This window comes from Ischnura elegans, chromosome X (assembly GCF_921293095.1).
Source record: "Ischnura elegans chromosome X, ioIscEleg1.1, whole genome shotgun sequence".
NCBI lineage: Eukaryota > Metazoa > Arthropoda > Insecta > Odonata > Coenagrionidae > Ischnura > Ischnura elegans.
The window spans coordinates 92,040,164-92,062,474 of NC_060259.1; the positions used below are offsets into that span (position 1 = coordinate 92,040,164).

The 22,311-nt window shown below is 41.1% G+C and overlaps 1 protein-coding gene across 1 annotated transcript in view; it reads left to right on the plus strand.

Annotated features, from left to right (window-relative positions):
• The window catches only part of LOC124171475 (ETS domain-containing protein Elk-3-like), a 29,474-nt gene extending 7,673 nt beyond the window's left edge, over positions 1-21,801 (plus strand). The window contains exons 2-4 of the mRNA XM_046550652.1: positions 13,686-13,941; positions 15,413-15,588; positions 20,442-21,801. Of these exons, the coding sequence (XP_046406608.1) occupies positions 13,686-13,941; positions 15,413-15,588; positions 20,442-20,896 (887 nt within the window). The 3' untranslated portion in view covers positions 20,897-21,801. The remainder of the gene's footprint in view (positions 1-13,685; positions 13,942-15,412; positions 15,589-20,441) is intronic.
• The last annotated feature ends 510 nt before the right edge of the window (positions 21,802-22,311 follow it).

Consider the following 22,311-nt stretch of genomic DNA (forward strand, 5'->3'; position numbering starts at 1 on the left):
TTCGGTTTTTTCTGTATACTGGGTAAGACTGGGAAATATCTCGGCATTTGTTATTTCACTTGACAACCAACTCTCAGTTCATATCACTAAATCAGCATCGGTGCTCAATAATAAACGGAGAAAATCTGCGATTTTTTTATGCTACGTCGATAAACCAATACCTACCTCGACTGCGGAAGGTATTGGTTTATCATGGCAAGAGTGACGTTTCTATGGCTTGAAATTACTAGATGTATTAATGAAAATTCGTAATGCTGATTCTGAAACGCTGATTATTCTTTCTACTGCTCTATTCTCAAATCCGGGAAAACTTTTGTCTGTGAGAACTTTTGAATTTACCCCTTTATTTATTAAACCACAATAATCTCTTCACTCTGCCCTTCTTTCTACTCTTAAAAAAACTTACGCTCTCAAATATGCTACTCGCTATACATCTAGCGGAATCGGTCGCGCCATGGGCTCCCGAACAATTCAGAGGGGTCCAACACGATCGAATTGCCGGCCTGAGGTCCACGATGGAGGCTTCCATGTCCGTGAAGACACGACGCAGCCTCTCATCTATGCCTTTCACTCGGCTCCGAACCAGAGAACCACGATCGATGCTGATACTATTACCTAATACTCATCAGTTTTCCTTCTCAAGTAGGCCCACCAGCAATCATCAGTCCTTACCGTCCAGGGAATATTCGCCATCACCCTTGTCTGCGCAGCTACGAGCCCTCAGGATTTTACGGACAATTCTCTCTACCGATACCTCCTTGATTTGTTCGTAAGGCGCCTCGGGGGGTTGGAGGGGTTATGCGAGTTGGCATGATCTTTAGCAGGCCGTCCTGTAGGCGACCCCAACCAGTGTGCACCTCCCTTACAAACCAAACAAGCCATTCCGAGAAACCTTTACTGGTAAAGGCCTTGAAGACTGAAATAAAATCCCAACTTGGCAGAACTCACATAATCTCTCCCTCTATTCAGTAATATTCTTCAACATAAGCCATTCCCAAGCTGAACACAGCATTTTGGCAACGAGTCGATACGTTTAGCAGCCGAGAGCGAAGAAATAGGTCCAGATAGGAAACTAGCGTAACTGCACCAAGTCAATCGCATCTACGAGCGCAGATCAACTCGCTAACGGTAGGACACTCATACTTTATTGCTATTATTTAATTTTGGAGTTTATCTCTTGAGAAAATTGCATCTATTTTCACGTGTTACGCAATTTCAGCACCTGCTCAATTTCAGAGAGGTTATATAATCACCCTTCATGAAGACGTGATTGGAGCGTGTCCTTTGAGTTTCCGGAAATGCTTATCGACCTTATTTCTCATTGAATTCCTTGACTGGAACGTGATCATGCATGAGACTTTTACCATATCGGGAAATGTGTTATATACTCCTTATCAAGGAATTAAATTTCGTGCATTTATCGGAGTGTTATTTCATGTATGCATAGGAAATGAGATCTATGATATTACATGGTTCACCAAAATACTAAGTTTCAGAGTATAAATTGTTAAAAATAGAATTTTTAATGTTTTAGGAGCTTGAGAAAATAAGTCTTCAACATCTATGACCTACTTATTCTCGCTAACACGGCCGTTTCTGGCTTGTTTAAATTATAATTGATTCTATTGCCACTTGGTATGGGGAGCATTATCATGGGAGGTAATGGGCCTAATTGACACGCAATTGCATTTAAATTTCCAAGTCTGGGATTATTCCAGACTTCATTCAAAGTAAACTGTAAAAGAAATCCGTCCACGCGATCAAGCCATCTTGCCTGCCACCACCTCCTCAACCCGAACACATCTCTACTTGGGCAGGTGACAAAAATAAACCTGTCATTTCAATTCGCTAATGAGACTTAATCGTGAGGCTGCCTCAGCCAGTGGCGCAGCGATGGGGGGGGGGGAGGTTTGGGGAATAAAATCCCCCCAGAGCTCAGAGAAATTTTATGTTAAATCTATTTTAGTTAATTGGATTAATATTGCGTATAGAACAGTGTGATGATTAACAAAATATCCCTCACAAGGCCGTAAAACTCAACATTTTGAACCATCTATCTAAATTTTTTTTTCTGGCGGAGAGCCCCCGCACCTACCGCTTACCCTGGCGGGTATGCAATACCCCAAGCACCCCAGTATTAGTTGCGCCTGAAACCCCCCCTAGCCTTAATTCCTAGCTGCGCCCCTTGGCCTCAGCTACCATTATAGTTTAAAGTTCAGACGCACATAACATTACAATTACAGTTTAAAGTTCAGACGCACACGCTCTTAAATTAGTTATTTTGCTGTAAGTATGTAGCAACAAAAATTATATTTTGCTCAATTACAATGTTTACAAAGAAAATCATAGCCTCAACATGATAACTCCGTAAACCTCACTTATAGCTGATGCTTTTAAGAATGACGTGAAAATAAACTTTAAAAACCAAAGGACTGTTGAAGAAAACCATTTTCACTGGCACCGCTATGTTCAAGATGTGCAGGTTCCATGCACTGAGATTCTTTGCCCACTATATTGCTCCACTGCCCTTCCACATAAAATATACAATGCCATTTACGGCTGAAGTTACTGAAAAATTCCCTTTAGACTCAGCTATAATAATTAGCGAAGACCATCAAATATTTTCAACCCTCCAGACACCACTTACAGCTTCAGCTATTATTCGTGACTCCTGTCATCGACAATCTCACAAGCCATTACAATTTGTTCCGTGACCATCGTATACATACCATGGGTCAAGTCCAGATTCTATTCCGAATAATCGGCCAGTAAAAAGGCCGCTCAAAACAATGAATATTACAAATAAAACAAACTGAGGAAATGTCACAGCGTGCCAGAAAGCAGCCCATACCGTGAATATCTTGTCTTTTTAATTGATACCTTATCTTTACATAGCCATGGAGACCCATATAAATAAAATGAAATTCCATTTGCAAGCAATATTACTTAAAAATTTTCCATTGGGGAATGGCAATATATATGATTTTCTAAGCACAAAATTGAAGGAAAAATCCTTTTCATTGTAAGCATAAATTCTATACATATGATCGAAGCGGAGTGTGAACACCAATGTAAAGGGCGGCCCTAGTAAATTGTTCATCCCCTTGTGAGTGATTGTGCGTACAGCAGAGACATGGTGGCTTCAGGCGGGCGTAAAAACAAAGTTTGCCTAACATCCGCGAGAGGGCCAAGAGAGTGATTTCATTCCCGGCGAGGAGGGGCAGGGAAGGACGCTGCATTTCCTCGCACCATTGGTAATTAGACTTGACTCACAAGAAAGCATCGAATTGCTTAAGTATATCAAATGAATCTTTCGTCCCAAATCACTTTTTCGATCGCGAAATGTCACATTCACAACTTAAGCTATCACATTGAACTTTCCTGGGTGCACACATTCGATCCTTGTAAACGTTTTCCTGGATATTAAATATCAATATTCTAACAGAGTGTTTCCAAAATTTTTTATACTTGAGCTACAGGTCAAAGGTCTATTCAATGTACCCTCCGCTGAATTCCTAGATGGCGACGCATAGTGGTCCCAAATCGAAAAAAGCTGGCCGAAAGTAATTTTTTCGCATTTTTGCAAGGAATTGTTGAATGTTGTGCTCGGATTCTACAGGATATGGTCTACTAAATACGCTACTTATTTCGAATTTTTGCTGATTAGAGCGGCTACAGGAACCCGTCAAACATGAAGCATTCATCGTAAAAATGACAATTGTGTGAAATCGGACGATTTCGAAGATGTTCAGCATCGTGGAGGACGAATTTTACACAATATATTTAGCCAAAACATTTTACCAATAAACATAAACATTAGCGCATAGTGAAAAATATATTTCATTCGAGTTTTACAATGTTAACTATTTTATGTATTTTTTTTAACTTAAGCGTTTTCTACCTGAATTTTCAAATAAAATGTACAATATTGTTTAGAGCGTTACTTTCAGTCACGCAGACTTTTGCATGAATACAAATGGGGCAGTATATGCAACGCAGCAGTAAAGAAAGTCTTTGCCAATATTTGCTACTCGGACCACAGCATTGATTTAACTGCAATGATGCAATGCTCTGACGCGGGCGGCGGCCGGTCTGGCGCGCGGAAGGGCTCGACGAAATATTTATGGTAATATACAATGTTGCTGCATATTTTATTTTTCATTACAAATAATGAATAATACCTCATGAATATCTTCTCACAAGTAGTACATTTTTTTAATAAACGGTTTCCAGCTGACGTTACTTATTATTTGCCAGTGCCAATGCTCTCCTAAAAATAGTCTCCTAAGAACTCCAGCGGAGGGAAATAATTGCGGAACTAAATTACGCAGCTGAGTATATAGAAATCTACAAAAACTTGAATGCATTGAGAAAAAATGCCAAAAATGCTACTCCACCCTGTCCTATCGTTAGATGGATTATTTTTCGTCGTCACGCGACACATTGACCCTGTGTCACCTACGTATCGGCCTCCATAACCTCATGCATTGCAAACGACTGCTGAAAAAACTTATGGTATTTATTTCACCCACCGGGAAAACTCAACCACAGATCACTGGACGATAGTGATGAATGGAGCATTTGCACGATTTTTGGAGGTGAACTTTAAAAAAATTGAAACCTTTATTAGGCAAAATACCGAGTCTGAAAATAGTGAGGTACTTTTTAAGTGAGATATTAGATGGAATGACTCATGGACTATATCCAACTTGTGTTCATCCCATCATCTATATCTTATCATTCATTTTATTTTCTCGGTTACGTAGACGACAAGACCTCTCTATCAACTTTTCTACCTTGAACTACCTACTAGTACTTCTTGCTCTACGGTTCTCGCAATTGCTTTCGTTTGCAGATTTATATTGACGTAAACATTAATAGTGACCCTTACAAAGTGATGATCCTTGTAATATCACGGCTTAATTCATGACAGCAAAGTCATCAAGTAATAGCACCCATACATCTTACATAAATATTTATCATATGAGTTATAGAAACAATCTCAATTTTAAGAGTTAATAAAAAACACGAATTAAAACTAAAAATTAACGGCGGAAATATATGTGCGTGGAGTCTAAGCTAGTGCATTACAAAATTATCCATTAACTTCACCGTTAAGTAATAATATGAATAGGTGGATAGTCGCAAAAACCACAGTAAAAGCTTGTATCTTGAAAACCTATAAACTTCTACAGTGAAGAAATGTAGATGAAACGAACCAAATTTAAAATTGTTAAAACAATTACTTAAAGATTAATTATCAAGAGAGGCATATTAATACCGAACGAGTGAAAAGTAATCGTCTGGTCATACAATCAAACATTTAATATCCAGCCCGAGAATCGATTGCCATCGAAGTATTGACACCCGGCCCGAATTTTCAATAACATAATTTTAAGTCTTGCCGCACAAATGTTATTCATAAACATCACAAAAGCAAATGTATAGCTGACTGACATATTCATATTGGCGAAATGTAAATAACTTGTATAAAAATTGCTTTTGATTACATTAATGCTACGGTAGAACAAATACGTAGATATCAAGTGCGTTTTGTCAAAGAAATGGAGGCTAGAATACTGCTTGAACTAGACCTGAATTTTACTCCAGTTATTATTCGTTACTTTTCATAGCTTGAATAGGGCAGAAGTTGCAACAGTTGAATTAGGAATCATGGATATTCATTTCGTCTGGCTCCTACCCTTCGACCTATCTGGCATGGGTGGCACTACCGGGAATAATTGCGAATTAATCCCGCCAGCGCAGCTCTAAGGGTCATAGGAACGCGCAAGCCTTTCCAACGCGACAAGGTTGTAGCCCAAGGAAAGAATTTAGTCACCATGGGCCAAAAATCAATATGATGAATTACTTTCTCAAGGCTAGGTTAAATAATAATAGAAGATAAAATAATTCTTCGTTTAAATTAAGGTCGGTGTTTGAAATAATGATGCAAATATCGATAGTAACCGACACATTTACTTGCGTAAACATTCGATTCGTGCTTAGAAACTTTTGGCTAATTACCGTTACAAACACTCTTACTTTATTCTCTTTGACCTAATTTTTGATAAGATTTCCCGCCGATTTCTATAAACACGGCCACAGAACAGAAAAACGCCAGAGCAGCATTAAAACTGTGTCGCGGCATATATAGTCCAACACAATCAGCATGGCTACTAAGGAAATGACCAATCATTAAAGCATCCACCTTCGGGAGTTTATTTGAAGAGGCCTTCATGAAACCTTATTCCATGCTATTCACTTAAACGTATTTTCCTTTGCTCCGATCAGATCCATCAACGTTTTCCAATGCACAAGCAGTTAGTTCATCGTAACGTAGTCACCTTGCACGCCTATAAGATAGAGCCGTAGATATTTCATTTCGTATCTGTATGAAAGTTCGAAGTAGAACGAAATTACGCCACATACCGAAGAGCCAATAGCTGAGAGTTTTCGTCTGCTCGATATCGATTCGAAAACAATGCATATTTAATATTAATTTTTTAAACAATGTAAGCAACAATTAATGCTGTTAATCGAAAATGATGGTATTTATGTTACACTTCATCGTATCAACTGCATTTCCATCGTAATTCTCTCAGGTGCGAATACTCTATTGCGCATCGGCCACTCAAGATGAACGGAGTAAGCCTTTTCAGCCTTCACGTGTTTATTTTCTTGAAAAATGTAGATGATAGGATTACAAACGTCACCCTTTAGGAAACTCAAATTACTTCAGACGTCGCATATCCAAAAACTTAGCGCTAAAATTCAGTTTCACTCAGAGTTTGCCCAAAGAATGACGTGAAAGTGAGTTACTTCGAGCGTGGGAGAGGTCGAGTATTCTCGAAGTTTTGAAAAGATTGCAGGAAGAAGTGAGGCCATAAAGTTTTGGTGTAGCGTAGTTTAATACCCTTTTACATTTCTATGATTATTTTTGTTGCAATAATGGCATTTACTTTTGGTATAGTTGTTTTTACCTTAAAATCACTCGGCTATGAGTTCAGTGGATATTATTAATGGAATATGTGCCCGGTAATTTGATTCCCCATCGCGAAAAGAGGTTATCGCAATCGGAACATTAAATTTCACGCGTTTTCAGAAAAATTTTATGAAAGTGGATAGGATCAACATCGTTTAAGAAACATTAAGAAACAATACGTATTGGACTACTTAAGCAACAAATTAAAGTTAGATGTGAACGTTAATGCAAAAATTATCTTAAAAAGCTTTGTGAAAAAATGTTTAAATGTGTTCCCAGTACATTAGTACATTCGGTAAGTTTACGAAGATGCTGGATTTGTGATGAGTTTATAGTGATATCCATATTCCTTACTTCTACATGCAAATAAAAATCGCTACTTTTCAAGGCTGAAAAAAGGTTAGAATTCGTCGATCAAAAACATTATTTGAGGAGTCCATTGAAAGGGCTAAGAGCAGGAAAACTGACACATGGATCAGCCATCGCCAAAGAAGTTGGCATTTCTATCGGCCACTTACCCGAGGAGGCAATGAAGGAGAACTAAGGACATAAAAAGATTCAGGGACCACCATACCAGGAAATATTGTAGGATCAAAACAAGTGGGGACCTGTTCAGCAGAATGCTCCTCACTTCAGACCCCTTAATATCTCGAATTTCAAAGGTTCAAGGAAGGAAATTACTTCAATAGGGTGGTTTCCTATTATTTTTTTAATGCCTAAATCGAAAGATTATTACTCCTGGAGTACGTATTTCACGCTTTTAGATTTTAAATGACGATATCTATTTTTCGCGATTAAATGAAAAGTGAAAAATTTCAAGCGCGCGAAAACGTGACGCGTAAGTAGGAATGATGGTAAAAAGTCCGTGCGACGCATTTATGGTTCCCCCTCCCGCCTTGTGAGGTGACCTTGATCGAGGCTCTGAGCGCTGATAGGACGCAGGATGCTAGCGGGTAGCTGAGTACCTTGCTGGCTGGTAGCGCTTGGCTTAAAAAAGGTTTATTAATACCTTATCAAACGAAGAAAACTTTCCGACCTTAGCCAGTTTTAATAGGTGATTATTAAGACATGTTTCCCTGAGCTCTGTGCCTCATGCATGCATTGGTAACCTCAGACGATGTATAACTCCTATCCTCTCGTGTAGAAACTAGGTCCCTGTGACGTCACGTGGAGTGGAATCGCATGGGCGCCAATCTGGCCTTTTTCAAATGAGGATAAAATTTGACCCTTGCCATTCGTCTAAACCGGTATTTCAAAAACCAAATAATTTTTGTTTTATGAATACACTAATGGTGGGTAACGAATCGCAATCAATGCCTTTCGTTTTCTTTGATGAAGGAAACTACCCTATTACCTGCCGAGGTAAAGTGTTTACTAATCCTGGAAGAATTTAGTGAGCAAAGTGAGGATGACAGTAATGAGGGTTTGTCAAATAATGATTAAAAATCCCCAACAGAACACATAATCCCTAATAAAGATTGGAAAACAACGAACAGCGAAGGTGGGGATAGGGAGAAGGCTAGTAATTAAGGCCTATCTCTCTTCCATTATTTGCAAAATATTGGATCATATTATTTTCAGTTCGATAATGGGTCATCTAGATAGCCAAAATCTATTAGCAAAAGTACCGCACAGATTTAGAAAAGGATGATATTGTGAAATTCGACTTACTCTCTCCGTTCACGAAATCTTATCCGCGGGTGACAGATATGTTCAAGTCGACGCCATATTTTTAGACTTCATGAAGGCATTCGATAAGGTTCCGCATTGAAAGCTAATCCAAAACTTGGAAGCAAACGGTATGGATACGCACGTCATTGGTTGGATCAATGATTTCCTGAACGATCATGAACAGAGTGTTGTTTTGGATATAGATAGTTCGGATACAATTCGAGTTACCTCAGGTGTACCCAAATGAAGTGTTATAGATACTCTGCTGTTATTTATTTACATTAATGACAATACAACCGCAGACATGAACAAAATCCGACTCCTCGCAGAAGATGTAGTTATATAGAGAGAATTTTATGGTCATTGCGATAGATTAGCATTAGAAAAGGATTTCGCAGCCATGAATCAATGGTGCAGTACTTGGGTGTTAGAATTGAAATCCTAGAACTTGAGAATTATATGGTGATGAATTTCTAGGAAGGATATATCATCAAGAGGGAGCTACACCGCTAACAGAATTCAACTATCAAATGCCGAATTATTATTGACTATGAGTGTATTACGATGATTACGAGTGTATTATCATTTTCTTAACAATGACTGGATAAGGATAAGGAAAAATGTTAAATTATTTCTTTGAAGGTTTAATAAACCCTAGTGAAAGTAAAATCTCAATTAAATTTCATACCAAATTATGTGCCCGGTAATTTGATTCTACAGGGCGAAAAGAGCTTGTTGCAATCGGAACATTGAATTTGGCGTTTAACTTGAGTTCATAGGAGTTATGAAATATTATTTACGACAGTTCATTGCATGTATTAGTGCCTTCATTGAAAATTGTGAAAGAAGGGACCTAGTTTGAAAATGCTTCCAAATCCATTAGCCCGTTTCAAATATCTATAAAATTGACTATGTCAACCTAATTATAATTAGTTATTATATTTTTTAAACAATTGATGTAGTGCAATAATATTTATCACAGACTTATAATATTAACTTCCAAATACGAGTATCTCGGTATCAAATACCGTCGAATACATGAGAAAGTAGAAAATCTTGGTTCAATCAAAATTAATTGTTCAAAGATTGTCCAAAAATAAACAATAAAATTCATTAAATATCTGCTTTTTAATATCTATTGTAGTTTTATGAGATGCTTCATTTGTATTTAATACCGCGGAAAGTTGTTTAATTCTATTGGGTTTCTCAAATTAGTAATTGTTCAAACAAAATGTGAAACAACTATAAAAGTATTACAAATACATAAAAAAATCCAGAATTAAAGGATCAAAACCCATGGAAATGACCTCTATATCAATTACATACGTAGTAATAACAGCGTTATTAATTTTGCCTGCTTTTTTCAATTTGGGACCGCTATGAGACGACTTTAAGCCAGTGCAGTGATACGTTGAGGAAAAAGGACAAAATAGCATCGGTCGAAAGGTCGTAAGATAGAATCGCATCCCAGCAGGCCCTCCTCCCATATATCCTCTCCCCCCTTCTACGTATTTGTGCTCTGATTTGTGCTCATATGAGCTGGCTACTTGCATTTCTACATTGCATTGGAAAATCTCTATGAAGAATGTGAAAACGGGCTCGGTTAATTCCATTTAACTGTACGGAATAATGTAGAAATGTTTATTTTACTTAACCTTCATCTACATGCCTGGATGTCCATAAAGCCCAACCACATACCAGCGTTGAGAAACTTGTTCCTTGCATCCTCTGCCAGGCCAATTTTTAGCCTAAAATGGAGAGCAATTGAGAAATATACAACACACGGATAAATTAATTGCGGAAAAGTCATTTGACTCGACCAGGATTCTAAACCATATCTTCCCATTTCCGTGTTACGACGGACGGGTGGTGTAACTGGTGAATATGCTTTAGTAACCTGGAATCGGGAGATCTACCTTCGAATCTCAGCAAATGATCAATTTATACAGCAAATATCTCCTTGACGAGTTTGTAGCCGTACTTACGGGTGACTGTGGGCATTCTCACTTGCCTGTGAGAAATACGAGAGGAATGGTAAGAATGAATCATTAATGCACTCTAGCTATTTCGGGAGGAATAAAGTCTTGGAAACGTAAATTACTCGGGTAAACTATTTTATCTTCCATACATGTAAGTTTGCAGCGCGTCAGTCTGTCTGAGTTGAACGTAAACTCCGTGGTCCCCATCCATCCGCATCCGCCATGGCGAGTCTCGACAGCGTCAGCAAGTTAACTCGTGGAATTCTAGAAGCAAAAATCGCAAATGTCTTTAAGGAAAATAATATTTTTTCAAGCAAATAATTTTAAAAACTAATAAAGAGCTGTTACATTTTCCTTAAAATGTTGATTTCATTAACCTTTTCCATGCTTAAATCTTACCTACAACAACCAAGGCTTGCCCCCCCCCCTTAGTTTTGATCCTGGGTATGCCCTTGTAGAGCCATATGCATGAACCAGCGTGTCACTCCGATCAGCAGCAATGATTGTCTCCACAACTTTAACTGACGCAAAAATCATAACTTCGTAAGACACATCCAAGGTAGTGAACCGGAATTATTTACGTAGACAGAAAAATATGCTAATTACTGTGAAAATATAAAGAGAAGAATCAAAGGAAGTCATCAAAGGGCTCCATTTTAATGGAATGAAAGACTATACGTAAACTTACACTGATGAAAACAGGCAAGAGGGCTTATCAATCCAAGTTTATATAGGAACATATGGTGTTAGTTGAAGAACTGGGATCCCACTTTTTGGGGCTCACCTCCCTCGTCGGAGGATTCGAAAAAGTTTTTAAATCTGAGCGTCTCGATTTCTTTGCGAAAGAAGAGGTAGAAATAGCAATTATAAAAGGAATTGGATGTTGTGGTATGAAGTGAATACCGCCCAGAAAGGAGGCATCATCCCTTCGCTACAAGCACAATTCCAACGTCTCTTGCAGTGGTCTCTCTGCTAATTGCAATAAGTTGAATTATTATTGCGACATAATAATTTTAGGTCGATCTGGGAGTCCCGATTTGAGGACCTATATGGTCATAGCTTTAATAATGACACAATCATGGTGTCGTAGGGTTTGAGCCTACACTACCAAATTTGTCTCCCGATATTGACTACGCTGAACACTGATCAGCAATATCTTATGGAAAATTTCAATGCTGTGTTTTTAGGAATTTACTCCGAAAATTTGGCAAAAAGAACTAAAGGAAAGGTGGCCCATTCCCGTTGGCTTACACTTGGCCAATGGGCTGCAGAGGCTCTACGTGTTCACGAGGTATGCAAGCGCCAATTTCATAGATTTAATGACTTTAATTCTAAATGTTTACTCGCCCTTTTGGCTTCTAATGTAGCAGGATGGATAATTTCATGTTCGATGGTGATGTAAATTTGTGGAGGCTCATCAGCTGGTTGAGAACTCTGCCGGAAGAGCTGACAGCAGTCATATGTCCGGTAATTTAAAGGAACGGGTTTTCGGCCACCCTGACAATGTAATGCTCGCTATTATGGCTGGTGAGCGCGAGGATGTGAGACGGAATGGGCGGAAAAAATATTAGAGCAACGCAAGAAAAACGCAAGGTCGCGCGTGCCGAACAACCCCATATTTGTTCAATGACTAGATTTCAATATCAACTACCTGCTGATGATCAATTGGGGAGAGACCACGGTACCTCCAGTTATATCAGGCCTTACCGCAGTGGAAATTGAAAAAAAAAACTTTTAAAATCGTTTGAGCGAAGTTAAATATCCCTTGTAATACCCATGCGGTCGAAAGATTCGTGAAAGAGGTCACCCAAACTTAGTTGACAGCTACGAAAGACGAGGAGCGACACTAACATAATAAATACAGAAAATACTAGAAAGCAGATAATTGAGTATTTTTTCGTGATTCCCACAAGACGATGCTGAAACATCAAATATTAGTAATAAAAACGAAGAAAGACGCACTTGGTGTGAATGTTGGTGCATATTGGGCGTGGGGGAGGGAAGAAGCGAGCGAGAAGGGGACGGGAGCGGCCTCCGGCCCCACTAAAATCCATTTCATCATGAAGTTTTCTCGGGTTTCGCACCAAGTCAGGTCCTCCATATTTCCTTCTAGCATTTCGATGAACAACTCGGGAATCCCTGATGACGTTGGGCGAGTTGTTCATCGAAACGTTCGAAGGAGATATGGAGGACCTGAGCCGGTGCGAAACCCGAGAAAACTCTACTGCAATTGTTCGCTAGGAAAAAAAAACAAAAATTATATCATTTAGTCATAGCTGTCGGACATTACCGGAAGAGAAGCGCGTAACCAAAGTTCGCACATATTTCTAGCCACTCGAGATGCTTCTTCGTAGACCATAGGCTCCTTGGCTGCGTTCTTGGATCTAAAAATATCGCGAAAAAAAAATATATTTCATCACTTCTCTTAAAGTTGGTAACGTCGATTTGTTTAACGCTGACGAGACGCAAAAAAGGGACAAGTCGTCTCACTATGAATTCTATTTTACCTTCTACCATCTGCCGATTTACATTATCAAAAACGAGCGCCCTCCTAGAAGCCCGTGCAGGATGAATTATGCAGTGTTCAGGGCGTGGGAGGGGGAGAGGCGAGGGAGGAAGGGACAGGAGAGGCCTGCCGCTCTTCCATCCGCGGCGCTGCGTGGGCGTTGGAATATTTTCTTCGCGGACTCGCGCTCAAATTAGGCATTTTGTAGCTTAACGGTGGAGAATACGTCAAAATGCACGAAATTGCTTTCCTAATGGCCAGAAAATCGGCAAAATCTATAGGGAATGACCACAAAATATTAAAATATTCCATTTTTGACCCTCCCCCCCCATAAGTGGCATTTAAGCGAGGGTCCGGGGTTCACCTAAAGGTCTCAAATTTGTTATGGGCTTATTTTTTAACAGTCCCACAACTTTTTTCATTGGCCCAGATGGATTTGAAAATATCGATTTTTCCGATCCGCCCTAGTGGGCCCTGCTAGTCATTATTATGGTGCGAATTTCATGCCTGGGATCCTAATAGAGGCTTTCTTATTTCACCCATACAGCTGGCGTCATGGAAACCAACATCACATTGTGGCAGTTCCTGCTGGAGCTTCTGCTAAGCAACCAGTACACAGACATCATCACGTGGACGAACAATGATGGGGAGTTCAAGCTCGTGAATGCGGAGGAAGTTGCAAGGCTGTGGGGACTTCGCAAAAACAAGACAAATATGAACTATGATAAGCTAAGCCGGGCTCTTCGGTATTATTACGACAAAAATATAATCAAAAAAGTATTGGGCCAGAAGTTCGTGTACAGGTACGAATAATATCCATCCCCTAGTTGATATCAAAGTACAGACGATGTGCAGAGAGAAATTCATGTATTCGGATGAAACTCATTTGATTTAAATTGCATTGGCAACCAGCTGAAGCGCTACCTTTACTGAGCTTCGATTTCACAACAGTATATCAAAATCTAAGATACAATCATTTCCCCTGCCTGTTCTTGAAGGACCAAAAATTATAAGAGCTTTGCTAAGTAATATTCCTCATGTTCCATTACCTGCTTTTTACTCTGCTCAATCTGATATAAACGATATACCGATTGCATTAAAAATTTCATTGGCATATTTGACTGGCTTTGAACAAAAGATAATGTTAACGTACTATCACAGGCTTTGTCAGCGTTCAACCTTTGAGGCCAGCATCCTCTCATGTTTCGTCTACACTCCATGTTATATCCACAACATATTCGTCAGCAATCCTGCAGGAGTTTTGATTTTTGGAATGTTGAGAATGAATTTTTCCCCGATCATCTCATTCAAGGACGGTAATAAAATGAAAAAAAATACATTCCATTTCTTCCCGGGTCGAAACGATAATATGAGGTCTAAATTTAGTTTCGCCTCGTTACGAAATAAATAATGGGCGACACGTTACTCCAAGGAATGGTACTTAACTCTTTTAATCTCTTCAGTGGCGTACGGTAACGTTAAGGTTCCAAAATTGAGTTAATGGGTACAAGAGCTTCGACCCGGAAGCAACAAAAATTAACCCTGTTTTATAAATTACCCCCCCCCCTCCCCGAAATATAAATAAACACAATTTTTCTAGAGAAAAGAAAATATTAAAAAATCATGAATTTACGAAATATTTCTTCAACAAATGAAGTTTTTTCGATTATGAAAAGTGTTAAAAACCCATTACTTAGAAGCCTGTTTTTCAAATATTCCCCCCCCCCTGGTTTTTGGACCCCCACCCCCGAACGAAATTCCTGGCTACGCCTATGTCTCCGCCCTAGCTATCTTCTTCCTTGAAACATTGAAATTCCAGATAATAGGCATAAGGCAGGGATTCGGAGGAGGGTGGAAATGCAATACAGACGTTGCCGCACCACCGCGCACCCCATCCCTTAAGTGCATGTGGGAATCCAATTACATGCTGCATGCTGGTGATTGATCACCCCCTGCCAAACACCCTAGAGGTGGCTCGCAGGGTACTATGTACATGTAGAACCTTCGCTTTGGCCCAAAGGCGAAACTATTGAACTAGAAGTGGCTTTGTCTTTCGTTTGGCCAATTCTCTTCCCCGTTCTAGCTCTCGAACAAAAATCTCTGAATCAAGGACGTCGGCTGGATAGCCAACAAACCCACTGCGGTGGATGAAACGAAGCATTCGGAAAGAATCCGAAAGGATGCTAGTCTCAAAGAACGTGCATACTCCCGACTGCTTGTTATTTTACCAAGGGAAGCAACATTAATCATACATGTTTTTTTACGTTTTCCCAGGTTTGTTTCGTTTCCGGAGATAGTGAAAATGGAGAACAAAATTCCTTTCCGCGTGAAAATGGAGAGTCTTCAAAAGACGTCGGAGCGTGTGTTCAGCGGGAAGTTCCTGTACGGCGGGCCCCCGGGCGGCGCCTACCACATCAACCACTTCCAAGCTAGTCCAAATGCAATCTCGGGTGAGTGAGACTGACTTCATTGAGGCCCTGGTTGAGGGAGATGGGTGCGCACAAGGTCACGCTACCACTCTGCGAACATTCCGAGAAAAATTGTGGCGGGTTAAAATTTCTAACCGCAGTTATAATAACAGGAAGCGCAGTAGGTGACAAAAGCTTGAAAAAGTCAATGTTTAGATTCCATCGAGTCGTAAAATTTAAGTACGCCCAAATGACCAATGGATGGGCGGTTTTCGCAGTAGCGTACGGGAAAGAGAACTGGCATAGTTTTTGGAAGGCGGCAAGGGATAGGAGAGTTAGTAGTAATATCATTAAAGGCCACAAAAGTGGCGTAGTGACGTCTGAATAATAACAATGCTGCAAGTGAGTCAGTGGCTACAGTTTAAAATAAAACGGACAAATGCATGGATGCAAAACTACGTCGGTAATAGCGTGCGATAAGGTTCAGTACGAATTCCTACTCAGACACATCCACTACAACGTAAGGCATGAGCAAATTACTTTCGATACATTTTAAAATACTAATAAGAATAAATATTTTAACCGATATCTGTTTACATTAGTTTCTGCCGTTACGGGACCCCGAAAAACAGCCCCTAGTCTTACCTACAAAAAACAATTTCACTATTTTTGTTTTCCAATGGCTCTCTTAAATATCTAGAGAAGACTTAAAATAGATCACGTAATCACGATTGTGGGCTCAAATCGGCATTACAACTGCCCCTGCAGTCCATGATATTGAGTTCGGAAGGCATGGCTAATGCGGGGCAATACCTGTTCATTCGGTTTCTCCCTATGCACTCGTAACGGAAGAGAAGGAAGGGTGGAGGGAAACCCAGCGTCAGCGTTGGCCTGCTCTCGGTGATGGAATACTTTCAGCACAGCATTCAACCGGCGATCGGATCGCAGTGAAAAATCTTCGCCGCTCTCTGAATTTGAACCAGGGTCTTCGCAAGGGTAACCGCATGCCAAACGGACACCCCAAATGTTCGCACTCTGGTGTTATCCTTTCCATAAAGTTCTTTGATTTTCACGCCAAGAGGAAGCGCAGAACTTTTCCTATCCTTTTCCTAACATGCATTCACGAAACCAAATCCGGAAAATGAAGCGGTAAACTATATGTCTATAATTAAAATCATTGAAAAATAAATCTGTACAACTTAACTCGGCCGCATGTGTGCCGTTCCCCCAGCAATGGCGCACATACTGTACGTCCGCACCAAATCCTTCAGAGAGCGGTACGAGGGTCATTTGCCCTGAAGATGTGCCTGCCAGAGGTCACGTGTCTTTGTCCGTCATACTCTAAATGACTTTGCTATCCTTTTCATCGGCCAGACATGTTTTCACTCTATCATGCTATGTTAATAATGATAATATCAAACACTTTATCCAAACACCCTAAAGGTGGCTCGCAGGGTATTATGTAGATGTAATACATTCCTCAACGCTTACACTTCCAAACAAAGTGTTAATAATCAAGGAAGCTATCCGTTAACCCTGAAATTATTACCTGTTATACAAGAACCGAGAAATCGTGCACATTTTAGCATGATAAAATTTAACAGTTTACCAATATTTCATGCACAATTCACACGGAAGTCAGTTTAAAATATATGACTTCGAGAGTGTTTTCGGGTAGAACAGAATCCAGCCATGGGCGTACCCAGCGAGGGACAGTAGGAGGTAGCTGCCCCCCCTACAAGCAAAAATCGCAAAAGTCTTTAAGGAAAATCAGGACTGGATTGAAACGAAAGTTTTCAACAAATTTTCTTGAAACCCACAAAAAATGATATTAGCATGTATATGACAAGTAACTAAAATACTTTTTTTCAAGCAAATAATATTAAAAACTAATAAAGCGCTGTCATACTTCCCTTTAAATGCTGGTTTCATTCACCTTTTCCATGCCATGTTTCAACTCAAACAACCATAACCCCCCCCCCCTAGTTTTGATCCTGGGTACGCCCTTGAATCCAGCTCAAATTGTCATATTCTCTTGAGTTTGAGAGAAGAGACGAGGTAAGGGGTGGAGGCAAAGGACCCCTGGCGTCCTCCACGCGGCGCCTCTCCACTTCGCTCTCCTCAGCTGCTATCTTCTTCGGTCACCAACACGGCAGTCAAAACTGTTTCCGGAAGGGTAGCTCATGCGAAATACAGCTTAAGCTCTTGTTTCGAGACATCCTTAAATCAAATTTGAAAGATCATGATTATGCGTGATCCTGATTTTAAGGAGATAGTTATCAAAATCTTCATCTCTCTTCATAGGAATCTTCATAAAAAGCGTCCAAATGGCATTAATGCAGTCCAGATGAAAAATAGCCTTGCGGAGACCCATTTTTATGAGCAATCATAAATCACTTCTCCCCTACCAAACTATGGCACAACATTCACTTTCTTTTCTCCCATTCAAATGCTCGAACCTAAATGGTCACCGATAACGCTTCCTCACCAGGTCCTGTAGCCATCGGTGTTCCTTAGAAGTGGAGAAATCCCAGTCTGTACAGATGGCACGAATGCCAAAGTGAAACACACCATGTCATTTCCGATAGCCTGAATGCGATGCGAGGCCTGTGGAGGGCGATTTGAAGGGCTTGCACACGTATTTCAAGGCAGGGCGAACTTTTGGACGTTTTGCTGGATGGGTTCTCACTGAGTGATACGGTGTAAATTGACGTACGGGGCATCATAAGGGCGCTAGAGGGCAGATAAATAGTAAACAAAAAACTTATTCACCAATAAGTTGTGAGTCAAGCATGAAATAAAATAACGCTACATACGACCTCCCACAACTTAAGCATCATCAATTGCGATGAGGACCTACGTGCTCTGCCCATTGCAGTTAGAGCTACATAATATCCTGCGTGCCACCTCCACAGTGTTGCCAAGGGGTTATCAGTCACCAACACGCTGCATGCATGGGCATTTCCACACGCACACCACACGGTCATAAAATTGTTACTCATACCGACAAATTATACTTCCACATCTACGCAAAGGCAAAAATTGACAACTACCCATGAAAGTAGAGCTGCAAATGTCTATGAAGCTGTTACATGCAAAACATGCTATTAGAAATAATAGAGAAAATCATAAACATGCATTAATGAATGCATAACCTAGTAGGCTACACTACAAGCCATATAGCGTATTTGTGAGTTCTAATGCTGCCATTATAGTCGCTTATTTATCGTGGAAAATACAACTTTATGAATCTGCCTGTTTTACAGCCTATCTCTCTTATTTTATTCATATGATCTGATCTACCGATGTGTTCAAAGACTTTGCAATAGGTGGATGGTTAAAGCCATCGGTCTGGCACTTGATGGCTGTTCTTTTTCATCACTTTTGAATACGGGCGTAACACTGGAAATTTCCAGTCATTAAGTACTTCGTTTTTCCTTGATTGATTTTTTAACATTAATTGTATTTAGGGGGCAATATCTGAGTCTATTTCTTTATACACGCGATAAGTTATTATGTCTGATGATTTATTTGGACTGAGAGATATCAATAAACTACCTATTTCGTGAGCACTAATGTCAAGAGGCGGCATCTGTCGTGTGCAGAGATTGTCAACTGTCTCGGATGACTTCTCAGAAGCCTCAGCGAACACGCTCTTGAAGTAGGAATTTAATAAATTGGCTTTATCGGAACTGTTTATTTACACTTCTTCGTTATCGTTTGTTAGCGAACATTCGGTAGACCTTTTACCTTGAACTTCCCTAATATAAGACCAAAATGATTTCGGGTTATCCCGTAACTTTTATACACGTGTTTTCCTTTTAAATTCTTGAGTGCAATCCTAAACACTTCCTTCGAAGCAGCTTTAGACTACTTATCCCATGTAATTATTCACTCGCGCGCATTAGCGGATTAATCAGTACCGCCTTTTCATCGTTTTAGCATGGCACGCTCTCTGTCGCCTCAATGATATTCTCACTTCCGCGACGTCCCCCCTCGATTTGCTGCCTTCTTTTACTAGGGATGTGGATATTTATTCCCGAAGTTATGAGTGAAAGAATAGCTTTCCAAGAACCTTCTACATTTAACTATTAAGTATTGATTCTTGAAATGCAGAGAAAGGATTTTTCAGAAGACTCTTGAACCCATCTTAATCAGCTCTTTTAAAAATGAAAACTTTCCGTTCTTGTTTTAAAATTTTAGCGATATTTAAAGGAAACTTAGCAGTTACTACCTTATGGTTATGGTTTATTACCTGACGTGTCACTCATAGATCCAGAGTATTTTCTCCTCTGTAAGGTACGGAGGCTATTTGATGCAATGCGTTTAGTGAAAAAGCGTAAAGTAACGCATCGCAAATGACTTTCTCTCTCCCACCGGGTATGAAGGTATAGATCGCCATAGCTATAGAAGGTACGTTGAAGTCTATCCCTACAATCAAGTTTCTTTCAGGATGTTAGGATTCTACTTATGCTATACCTGAATTTCATCTGTTTCAAAATCCAAAATGCATGCTATACGTGAGTTGGGTGGTCCATGATACGAGCATACCAATATAGTTTTTAATTTAGGACATTAGGACATTTAATTGAACACCACACAGTTTTAACACTGGTCTCAGTTACGGTTACCGCTTGGCTGACGATTGAATTCTTTGCACCTGCAAATACGCCGCCTACAGCTCGATTAATTCTATCTCTCTGTCCGACAACTGGTGACGATTTTGGGAAGACTTCACCGTCTGAATCGTCATCCGTTAGCCAAATTTCCGTTCCTATATTGACGTTACACTTGGTAATATGAATTAAATGGTGGAGGAATGTCATTCCTGAAATTACGGCCAATGACAACTGCCAAGATTCAGGCCTCTCACGACTGCCATTCTCTCTCCGCAGGTGGATCATCGGACGTGCGCCCCTTCGCGCTCTGCCCCCCGCTCCCCGACTGCTGGAAGCGCCACCCCGACCCCCGGCCCCCCTCCCCGCAGCCCATCAACCTGGACACCAAGTGCCGGCGCTCTCCGCCGCGGTGCCGCTCCCCGCTGGCGGGCCGCGCCCTCGCCGGCCCGCTCCTCCCGCCGCACCCCTCCCTGCACGCGCTCGCCTCCAAGGCGGCCTCGCCCCTCGCCCGCCTCCACTTCTGCTGGACGGCGCTGGGGCCGCTCGCGTCCGCCCTCTCGCCGCCCCCGCCCTCCTGCTGCGCCTCCCCCTCCTCCGCACCGCACCCCTTCCACTACGGGCACTTCGCGGGCGCGGCCCCGCTGCTGCTGCCGCCGAGCGAGTCGGCGTCGCCCCTGGCGCTCGTGTCGCCCGCCAAGGGCGCCGCGCCGCCCATCGCCGTGCTGCAGTGAGCGGGTGCAGCGGGTGGAGCGGCGAGTGACAGCCTCACGGAGGTGGTTTGCCAGTATTCTCTTGAGATTGCCTTCCGTGAGACGCGGGAGACCATCCTCAGGCCATCCGTCGAATGTGTGGCCCTTCTGCTTTGCTTTCTCTTCGTATCGTTGCGGTCATCTCGTCCCGGGCGAAGAAATGCATCGGCCATCTTTGACGGCTGGCCTTATTTATTAACGCTCTTCATTTTTTTATCCCTGTAGAATCGGTTTGTTGATGGATCATTCGCTCCTGGTTTAAATGAAGCCTATGCCAAATGATATTGGTTATTCTGATCCCCACCTTTCGGAGAGGGACCAAATCCTGTGCTGCGTGGTCGCAAAAATGAACATTCGAAAGCCGCTTGCCACCACCCTGCCCCGTTCATATCGTAGCCTTCAAGGATGAGCCGAGAGGGTTGACGTGGCATGGAATGCATTTGGGGGCGCAGCCGGCACAGGAGCCGCACGGCTTGTAAATAGATGAAGGCGGTGCAGCGAAGCGAGGACAAAGATGAGCGCCACTCCACTCTCATAGTCCAACTAGCGAGCCTAGCCCACTCCGCGCAATCTCTTTCATCGAATCACATGTCTGAGGACGTAGTTGGCCAATGTCCATCAGGTCATTAAAAACAGCCAATTCTCAAAATAGTTTTCAAAGTAATTAGTCGTCATTCATTCTAAATTTCTCCATTTTGATGTGATTAGTAGTTAGAAACCTTAGCATTTTTAGTCGCAGTGTTGGGTTCAGGATGAAATATAACCAAACAATGTGATTTATTTGTACCATTGAATAGGTGGTGTGACGATGAAGCAATTTTGTCTTATTGTTGCATGAAATTTATTTTATTATGAGTGTAAAAACGTATTAAATTAATTCCACTTGACGAATTTTTTTCATTTCAAAACACCCAATCTATTTATTCTATTTTAAGCTTACATCCCTTAAGGAATTAATGTACTCATCGTCCCAGCGATCGGAGGCATCATTAGTGCCGACATGGGCCACCACCGGCAGGCTAAAGCAGTCCGTGTCCGTCTGCATTTACCGCCGCCTCGGCAATAATAAATTATAACAATTATCTTTTCGTTGTATTTTGTAGTTGCAAAAGTTAAAATTGCAATGAAAAAGCTGCCAGTTCTCGGATGGTCGAGGAGAGAGGCCAGCGAGGGTGAGCGACTCGCGGTGCGGTCCAATGAATGCTACCAGTGCTCCGGAGCGCCTCCAACGATGGAAGTGAATGCTCGATGGATTGGCTGAATATAAGCTGCATTTAGGGATCAGTTTCTGAGGCTAGTTCTTTATACACGCGAGAAGGGACTTTGTCTAGACCTGGTGACAGGGACGCCGACTTACACACCGCATGGGCATAAAAATGTTTCACATACTAACAAAT